The sequence below is a fragment of the Eupeodes corollae genome, chromosome 2 (assembly GCF_945859685.1).
Source record: "Eupeodes corollae chromosome 2, idEupCoro1.1, whole genome shotgun sequence".
NCBI lineage: Eukaryota > Metazoa > Arthropoda > Insecta > Diptera > Syrphidae > Eupeodes > Eupeodes corollae.
This window is the reverse complement of record NC_079148.1, coordinates 132,603,627-132,614,114: the sequence shown is the minus strand read 5'-3', so window position 1 is coordinate 132,614,114 and position 10,488 is coordinate 132,603,627. Positions and strand designations below refer to the sequence as shown.

At 38.6% G+C, this 10,488-nt stretch overlaps 1 protein-coding gene across 1 annotated transcript; it reads left to right on the top strand.

Annotated features, from left to right (window-relative positions):
* Positions 1 to 5,316: 5,316 nt before the first annotated feature.
* LOC129944350 (multifunctional methyltransferase subunit TRM112-like protein) lies at positions 5,317 to 6,360 on the top strand. Its single transcript, XM_056053714.1, has 3 exons — positions 5,317 to 5,524; positions 5,600 to 5,701; positions 5,775 to 6,360. The coding sequence occupies exons 1-3, from the start codon at positions 5,447 to 5,449 to the stop codon at positions 5,967 to 5,969; spliced, it is 375 nt and encodes a 124-aa protein (XP_055909689.1). The 5' UTR covers positions 5,317 to 5,446; the 3' UTR covers positions 5,970 to 6,360.
* Positions 6,361 to 10,488: the final 4,128 nt, after the last annotated feature.

Genomic DNA, 10,488 nt, shown 5'->3' with positions numbered 1-10,488 from the left:
AAAAGATTTTACCAATGCATTTGATGTCAAAAAAGGTTTTAGACAAGGCGATGCACTGTCATGCGACTTCTTCAACATCGTACTGGAAAGAATTGTGCAAAACTCAACCGTCAACACTAGAGGCACAATCTTCCAAAGATCCATCCAATTACTCGGATACGCAGATGATATTGACATAATTGGAAGATCAAAGCGTGATGTCAGTGGAGCGTTTTTGAGCATTGCGACGGAAGCGAAGAAGATGGGTTTAGTGGTCAATGAGGGCAAGACCAAGTATATGCTGTCATCAAAAAAGGACACTGAACGACGACGTCTTGGACAAAACGTCACCATGGACAGCTATAACTTTGAGGTAGTTAAGGACTTTGTCTACCTAGGCACCGCTATTAATGCAGACAACGACACCAGCGCTGAAATCAATCGAAGAATAACTCTTGCAAATCGCTGCTTCTTTGGACTTAGAAGGCAATTGAGAAGTAAAGTCCTCTCTCGAGCATGTAAAATCACCATCTATAAGACACTCATCATCCCGGTTCTCATTTATGGCGCTGAGGCCTGGACCCTGTCAAAGAAAGATGAGAGCGTCTTAGGATGCTTCGAGAGAAAAATTCTTCGGGCGATTTTTGGTCCCGTACGCATAGATGGAGAATGGAGGAGAAGATATAACGACGAGCTGTACGGGTTGTACAGCGACACTGACCTAGTTAGCAGAATCAAAGTCCAACGGCTTAGATGGCTAGGTCATGTAGAGCGGATGGACATCAACGCTCCAGCCCGGAAGGTCTTCGAATCCAATCCCGAGGGACGGCGCAGTAGAGGAAGACCGCGACTCAGGTGGCGCACCCAGGTGGGAGAGGACCTCAACCAACTTGGCGTGCGAAACTGGAGACAGCTAGCTAAGGACCGAGCTGGCTGGAGACGCTTGTTGGTTGAGGCCCAGGTCCGCCCCGGACTGTAGCGCCACCTTAAGTAAGTAAGTAAGTAAGTATAAAGAGGAGTGTTTTCTATATTCCTTGAACTTTATGAACTTCCAGAAAAAGAAACAAGAACAACAGGTGGATAGCGCAGAAAATAAAATTCATCCAAATAGATAAAGAAAATCCATTACTGGGTTCGCTTTTTTTCTACCTTATCAGCTTTTAAACAATAATTTATATTTTTGTTTATCTTACTCGCTTGATAGAGGCAGTTTGATTAACATAGTTAATCACTTTTCGCACTAGTTATTAACTTAATGGTCGTTAGCTATACAAAATGAGGTGGGCTTCTTTGGCTTATTCGGAGCCCAGGCCTATAAGGAGCGGTTTTATCCGGCTCCCCATCCTTGGAGTTATACTTAGGATCTGGCCCTCCAGGTTGGGGCTTGTGCCGTCGGGTTGACTTCCTGGCCACATAAAAACTTCATAGTTGCGAAGCACCAACATCCTCGAATACGGATGGATCTACTGTTGACAACCAACGCAAACGAATAAAGGACAACGAACTTCGGATATGCACGTGGAATGTTAGGTCCCTTAACAGATCATGTGCGGCCGAAGAATTAGCAGAAGCCCTAGACCGCTATAAAGCAGATATCATCGATATCCAGGAAATACAATAAGATGGGCCGGGCAAAAAGAGGATAAAAAACTGCGATATTTATACTATGGTGACTGCTACCACGAAAACCAACAGCGCTTATTTGGATGCGGCTTCGTCATTGGAGCCAGACTTAGGCAAGAAGTCTTGAGCTATAGGTGCATCAATGAGCGCCTCATGACCATACGCATCAAGGCTAAATTCGGCAACATTAGCCTGATATGCGCGCACGCCCCCACAGAAGAGAAAGACGACAACACCAAAGATATGTTCTTCGAGCTCCTAGACAAAACATATGAGCAGTGTCTTAGCTACGACATTAAAATAGTCCTGGGCGATTTTAATGCCAAACTAGGAAGGGAAGACATCTTTGGTGGAATAATCGGGAAAAACAGCCTGCACAACAACACTTCCGACAACTGATTCAGGCTCATTGCTTTTGATGCGGGGCGAAACGTCATGGTACCCAGTACGCGTTTTCCACCCCTCAACATACACAAAGGAACTTGGACTTCTCCAGATCAATCTACCGTCAACCAGATTGACCATATTGCGATCGACGCCAGACACGGTTCCAGCATTATGGATGTACGAACTTTCCGAGGAGCTAACATCGACTCGAAGCACTACCTCGTTATAGCCAAGGTAGCACCCACGGCAAAACAGGATATTGGGAGAAGGTACAACGTCGAACGGCTACAATAGTAAGAGATAGCCAAATCCTTTTCCGACTGAGTTACAAGTAACCTCTCTCGAAGTTCTCTGCCGCCAACACAATGTATCGAAAACCAGTGGCAACATTGCCAAGATGCAATCAGAGAAGCCGCCTCTGATGTGCTGGGTTTTAAACAGCCACCGACAAGGAACCCCTGGTTTGATAAGGAATGTCGGCAGGCAAATGCAGCCAAACAACAGGCACGCAAAGCGGCGCTGCATAAAAGGAATAGAGCTGCTCATGAGCTCTATGAGCAGAAAAGGCGAGAGGAACGGGACTTCTCAGAAGGAAAAAGAGGGGGCATGAGAAGCGTGCGGTCGAAGATGTTGAGAGGTTTAAAAGCAGTAATGAAGTCCCAAAATTTTTCTGATTAGGTGAAACGAAATTCACAGGTACATAAACCTAGAACCGAAGGCTGCAAAGGCGAAAGTGGAAACATCATAGTGGAACCGCAGTCAATGCTGAGGATATGGAAGGACCACTTCTGTAGACTGTATAACGGTGACGACGAACTGAATTCCACTATCAGGCAGGATGATCCATTCAACAAAGACGACGAAAGCCAACAATCCCGTCCTCCTGACTTAGATGAAGTAAAGATTGCCATATCTAAGCTGAAGTCTAATAAAGCCCCTGGAGCGGATGGCTTGAATGCCGAGCTCTTTAAAGCAGCTGGAGATAAGTTGGTTAGGAGCATGCACCAACTTATCTGTAAGATATGGTCGGAAGAAAGCATGCCCGATGAATGGAACCTCAGTTTGTTTGCCCAATCCTGAAAAAGGAGTCCCTCTTAACTGCACCAACTATAGAGGCATCAGTCTACTTAACAACGCCTATAAAATCTTCTCTGCCGTAATATGTGAACGTCTTAAGCCCATCCTCAACAACCTGATAGGTCCTTATTTGTGTGGTTTTAGACCAGGAAAGTCCACAGTTGATCAAATATTCACATTACGGCAGCTCCTGGAAAAAACCCAAGAACACCAAATCGACACCCACCATCTTTTCATCGCTTTTAAGGCCGCATATGACAGCATCTATAGGGACAAGGTGTATAGAGCCATGTCTAGTTTTGGCATCCCTGCCAAACTATATATCTCTATATTTTACTTTTTTGAGGTACAAGACCAATAGATAAAAAGAAAATCACGTGGATTTGAGTGGAATGAGATACAAATTTTGTTTGTAGCCGGGTCTGGTAGCCAGGTATAACGTTTTGAAAACGTTGGACTTATTCTGTTCTTGCAACTTACGGTTTGAAATTTCAAATAAAACTCAAATTTTAATGAAATAAATACATAATTTATTTAAAATAAAGCTTTAAATGATAACAAAAGATTTTAGTAATAGTAGAGATTTTGTAATTAAACGATTACATTAGCAAGATCACATCCAAAAATATAGTAAAAAAAAGTTTAATACAAAAAAGTTGTCCTTCTTCTTCTTCCTCACCTTTAGAAGCTGTGGTTGGTCACGTTAATATAGTAAGGTAGAACTCCTTTTTGTCGTCTTCTATATACGATATGATTTTGCGGACTTCCTTCATCTTCTTATGTATTTAGAATTCATAACACAGAATCCTTGTTTAATGATTTGCTGCCTTTCTTGTAAAAATTTGGCCAGGTGTTTTTGAAATCCAGTATATCATCAGAAGAAATGCTCGGTACTCTAAATAATGCATTTCGTTTTGAGTTAGATATCATTCTGTTGTATTCGCAGGGAGTGTATATCCGATCAGTTCTTCTTATAAGCGTTTTTGTTGTCCCAAAATTCCGATCACAATGCAGTAATGAGTGACCCCGTACAAGAAAGTACTGATGAATAACCTTAAAACGGCCCAATGAAACTAATAGCAGAAAAATCTTACTAGTGTGTTGTTCCTATTTTGCCCTCAAAACTCACCAAATACATATATGTAGTTCTTTGGTAGAAGGATCAAGATTTTGAATTCTCTTCCACAGCAGACTGCAAACGTCATCAGGTCCTCGCTTAATAGTCCACATTGCTCGTCTTCATATCATGGACGCAAAAAACATAGAGCCACAGTTTTCGCAAATAAAACATTTTTTTCCAAAAATTGTAAAACTCAAAATCGTTTACTCTCTAATATTTAAAACCAAACTAGATATTGAAGAAAAAAAGCGTCACATTTATAGCACAAGTTTTTTGCGATCCGGACACTTTTTCGCACAGTTTGAAAAAACAAACCCTTTTTTATTTTCTTTCATCAAGCTCGTGGGTTTTCCTAATGACCCCAATATCTTTATGACTCCCTGTTTGCCAAATATTTACTTTTTGGGTAAAAATTAAAAATTTTTCTGAAAAAAAAGGAAGAAGGGTTTTATTACCCTTCTAATAGGGCCAGGTATAAATAACGCAACTTCGCCTTAAAATAGGTAAAATCTTACATTTCATTAACAGGACTTGGGAAATTTCAAAACGTTTTCCTAGTGACCTGTCAAAGCTGAATTAAAAAATAATTAATAACTATTGTTCTATTCAAGAAGCACCTACCTTTGATTTCTTGAAATTTCTCTAAAATGTATGAAAAAAAACTAAGAAGATTCAAAAAATAATGTATGATAAAATAATTTAAAAAAACAGGGGGGGGGGGGAAGTCAAACAAAAATATTGTTGCCGGTAACTTATGTGAATATGTGAACTTTGAACAATGATTAAAAATAGAAAGAAGTTTAGTCCTTAAAAAACGCATTATTATATATTATTTAAAAACGCATTTGAAAATCAGTGCCTAGGTAAAGGAAAGTTGAGACAAAATTGTTTTTTAAATTTAATTTAAATGAAAAATAATTTAATTTATTTTATGGAAAATTGTTTAATTTGTCTAATTTCAAAATTTAATAATTTTGTTTATAAAAAGATTTTAAAATATTTAATTTCAAATCTAACCACCACTGGATGTTTTCATTTTCACATTATTGATTGCGCATTCTCGAACACATCCAAATGTTGAAAGATAAAAAAAATATTTGGCATTTCGTTTTTCTGTGTCTTTCTGCTATACATGTGCACCTTCAACAACGCGAATTCCTCACGAATTCATAAATTGCTGAAGTAAAAATAACGATACAAATAAGTTCTAGTTTTTTTCAAATATAAATACGATTTTAACAAATCTCACTTCATATCAAAATGAAACTCAGCACGTACAACTTTCTTACATCAAAAGCAATTCGTGGTGTTAAAGTTGGTTATCCACTTAAACTAATAGTAAGTTTTTTAGTGTAAGGAGCAAAAGTTATCTTAAGAGTTAACTATTTTGTGTTTTCTTTATATTTTTATCAGATTGAGAAGAAACAAAGTATAGAAACAGAGTACAATGCTATTTTCCTGGAACGTCTGCTTCCCAAATTGGACTGGCAAGCGATATCAATTGCTGCTCAAGCTGTAAGTTCTTTGTTTTTCATAAAGTCCATTCATGAATGGTCTCTTAACAGTGGTTCTTTATTTTTGACTTAAGGCTGAAATTGACTATGTAATTCCAAAAGAAATGCCCGATGATATCGTCAGCAATGAAGAACTCCTCAAAAAACTACATAATCTACTGTTCGAGATTGATGTTGTCGAAGGCAAGCTTGAATGTCCAGAAACCGGACGAATCTTTCCCATCAGTGACGGCATACCTAATATGTTACTTAATGAAGACGAAGTTTAGTTAATAAATTATTTAGTATGTATATAGTTTATTGTATATTGTATATGTATATCGACTGGGTGCGCTTAAGGCCAGTGTTGAGTCAGATGCGTCATAATAATAATAATTATTAGTTTTCCTTTATTTAAATGATGCATTCCTCCTCCGAAGAGACAAATTGATGTTTATTACTGGTTTTGAATTTAAATATTCGATCATCCATTCTCGGTTCTTTGCAAAACTTTGACTCTTTGATTAATTACCTTGACCGCTTGAATTAACATATTTAATGATTGTATTCATTTATAATAAATATGGTTTACTATTATTTTGATATTGAGAGGCACGTACACTTGATGACTGTTGTTTTTGAGATTTGTTTTTAAAGCAATAAATATCTAGAATTATTGCAGATTGTTTGTTTTTCATGAACACTTGTTTATTTTTTGTTTTGGTATCAGAAAAAGGAACTAGCATTTGCATTTTGTGATTTAAGAGGTATTTTAGGAACACGTAAACAAAGAAGTATGTATGTACATTTTATTTTATTTGTGACCGTAAATTCCATCAATAATTTGCATTTTTAAAGAATGACATAATTTTATTCTTTTTTTTTAAATAATAATGGGTGTGTTCGGCCAACTTGATACAATCAAGTTAATATCATATAATTATTATTCTGAAGAGGCAGTTCCTATTTACATTCAGTTGACTGTCTTCATTTCGATTGAACTGATTGAGAATTGATTATGCTTTTAGATGGAGAAGTCGAAGAATGAATTCTATGTAAGGAGTGGATTTTAAGCTTTCATGGAGATTTCTCTTGGAATTGGTGTATCAACCAAAAGAGTGAATTTTGTGGCCGTTTTTTAACCTAACATTTTTTTAAAAATAATTTGGTGTTTATTACATTTGATGGGGCATATCCATAGATGTTTTCTGAACTCTTGCTAAGTTGTTGCCAAGCAAATGCAGAGCTTAGGCTATTTATTAATAAATTTAAACCTAAGTTTTAGGGCTTAACCTGGAGTTAAACATAGGAAATGCTGTAGTTATTATCACATCCAAACGTCACATTTGATTTTGTTTGTAAATTAAAAAGCTGAAAAGTAAATCATATCAAATAAACTGAACGTTAACTTGAAAAATAAAGATTGATACCGCAATTGAAGACCAGTTTTCCTGCCGTTCGCGTTTATATCTTGATTGTTGTTCATCTTAAATATTACATAACGTTGTAAGTTGTTTTTTTTTTTTTATTTTTATTAAATTTTGTTTGTTTTATTTTACTTACTTTTTTCGACATCTAATATGAGGAATGACAGCGCAAAATAAAATAGCACATTCACAAAGCTAGTGGCTACGTAGTCAAAATTCAACTAGCTTTGTGTGATTCTTGTTTCAACATAAGTTTCTCTGATTTCATAAATAATTTTAATGATCTTGTTTTAAGTGTAAGAGATCTGAAAAATGATTTCTCTGCATTTTTAAATTCACATCAACCAAACTCACCACACCACCTCGAAAAACAGCCAAAAATCAAGCATCATCTTGTCTAAGAGAGCCAAAAATTGTGAATAATATTGTTCCCTGTAACATTAACAAACCGCTTTTGAATGACCTAGTCTTTAATCTGCCACAAAAATTGCCTGAACCTATAAACAATAAATCTAGCTAACAATTTTAATGAAAACAAAATCATAACATAAATCCAGGGCAAATTGATAATAACCAAAAAACTGCAAGAACTATGAAAGGGGTAGATATAATCGGGTTCGATGAGGAATGTCGGCAGGCAAATGCAGCCAAACAACAGGCACGCAAAGTGGCGCTGCTTAAAAGGACGAGAGCTGCTCATGAGCTCTATGAGCAGAAAAGGCGAGAGGAAAGCCGACTTCTCAGAAGGAAAAAGAGGGGCATCAGAAGCGTTCGGTCGAAGATGTTGAGAGGTTTAAAAGCATGAATGAAGTTCGAAAGTTTTATGAACAGGTGAAACTAAATTCACAGGTATGTACATAAACCTAGAACCGAAGGCTGCAAAGGCGAAAGTTGAAAGACCATAGTGGAACCGCAGTCAATGCTGAGGATATGGAAGGACCACTTCTGTAGACTGTATAACGGCGGCGACGAACTGAATTCCGCTGTCAGGCAGGATGATCCATTCAACATAGACGACGAAAGCCAACAATCCCGTCCTCCCGACTTAGACGAAGTAAGGACTGCCATATCTTAGCTGAAGTCTAATAAAGCCGCTGAAGCGGATGACTTGAATTCCGAGCTCTAAAGCAGCTGGAGATAAGTTGGTTAGGAGCATGCACCAACTTATCTGTAAGATATGGTCGGAAGAAAGCATGCCCGATGAATGGAACCTCAGTATTGTTTGCCCGATCCTGAAAAAAGGAATCCCTCTTAACTGCACCAACTATTGAGGCATCAGTCTACTTATCATCACCTATAAAATCTTCTCTGCCGTAATATGTGAACGTATAAAGCTCATCGTCAACAACCTGATAGGTCCTTATCAGTGTGGTTTTAGACCAGCAAAGTCCACAGTTGATCAAATATTCACATTACGGCAGATCCTGGAAAAAAACCCAAGAACACCAAATCGACACCCACCATCTTTTCATCGATTTCAAGGCTGCATAGGACGAGCTGTATAGAACCATGTCTAGTTTTGGCATCCCTGCCAAAGTAGTCCGTTTGTGGAGAATTCACGCTGCTCCATAAAGGTTGGAAACAACTTAGCAGAACCTTTCGATGTCAAAAAAGTTTTTAGACAAGGTGATGCGCTGTCATGTGATTTTTTTTTAACATCGTGCTTGAAAGAATAGTGCAGAGCTCACACGTCAACACTAGAGTTTTCAAAAGTCTGTCCAATTACTTGCAAATACTGATGACATTGACATAATCGGAAGAACTCAGCGTGATGTCTATGGGGCTTTTGTAAGTATTGAGGCAGAGGCGGCAAAAATGGGTTTAACGGTTAATGAGGGCAAAACAAAGTACATGCTGTCGTCAAGAAAGGACATACAACATCGACGTCTTGGTCAAAACATCACCATCGACAGACGTAACTTTGAGGTAGTCAAGGACTTCGTCTACCTAGGCTCCGCTATAAACGCAGAAAATAACACCAGCGCTGAGATCAAACCCAGAATAACTCTTGCTAACCGCTGTTTAACGGGCTGTACATCGACGACGTAGACTTAGCCAGAAGGATAAAAGTCCAACGACTAAGATGGCTGGGTCACGTAGAGCGCATGGAAACCAATGCTCCGGCCCGGAAAGTCTTTGAATCCACACCCACAGGACAGCGCAGTAGAGGAAGACCGCGGATCAGGTGGCGCACACAAGTGGAAAGTGACCTCACGCAACTTGGAGCGCGAAACTGGAGACATCTAGCTAGGGACCGAGCTAGATGGAGAAGTTTGTTGGGTGAGACCCTAGTTTACGCAGGGCTGTAGCGCCACCTTGTTCCACGTGTACCTTGGTGCTTCTTTGGTCACACAATGCTTCACAAATTGATTTCCGAAATTCGACGATTTGTATGTTATTTTTCGTCTTTTCGTTGTAAGTTACCAAGGCATTGACTACAGATGTTGACAACAAATATTCGAACACAATTTTGTGGTACCATCTTACTGTTTTTCTCAACGGAGAGAAATAGCATGCCATTTGGTCAGAGATGTCTATTCCTTGTTTGGCGTGGTTATATTCGACTATTACTTTTAGTTTTTTTATGACTTCATTATTTCGGTTCCTATTTCCGGTAGGTATCATCTCAAGATCATGCTTTGTGCTCAGCATCAGAACTTCCCGCTTATCTCTCCATTTAGCTACTACCACAGATGTATTTTACCGTCCGTTAATATCTCCTTTCTTTAGCTTCGCCATTGTTACGTCCATCGGATTTCCTTTTTGATTTTTACTCAGGGTTCCAGTCAAATGCGTCTTACTGGCAAGGAGAATTTTTGCTAAAGCGACAGAAGTATACAAATTGTCAGTTGCTATAGTTCTGCCTTTGTCCAGATATTTGGGTACTATGCGATGTTGATTGAAACCGTTATTTTTTCCAGCATATACGGAACTTGTAAGAGTGTAATAAGTAGGGTCACATAATTTGTAGATTTTGACCCCGTATTTGGGCGACTTACCAGGATTATATTGGCGGAACTGAAGCCTTCCGCGCCAGGGTATCATCGATTCATCCACGGGTAGTACCTCACCAGGTGTTCGAGAATTTACAAAATTTGTTTCCAATATATCCAGGAGGCCGCTGACTTTACCCAGACGATTGTTTCCAACTGTTGAATTGTTGGAAAAGTGAATAAATCTCAAAATGAGTTGAAAGCGGTTTCCGGACATAACTTGGGGGACAAATGAATTTTTGTAAAATGGATCCTTGTTCCAACAATCCTTTATACATGGATATTTGACTATACAAATGTAAATGACAAGTCCCAGGAACTTTTTTAATTCAGTGACGTCCGTAACGACCCATCTCTTCAGCCGTGAATTACGCGTTATTGTTCTGCTG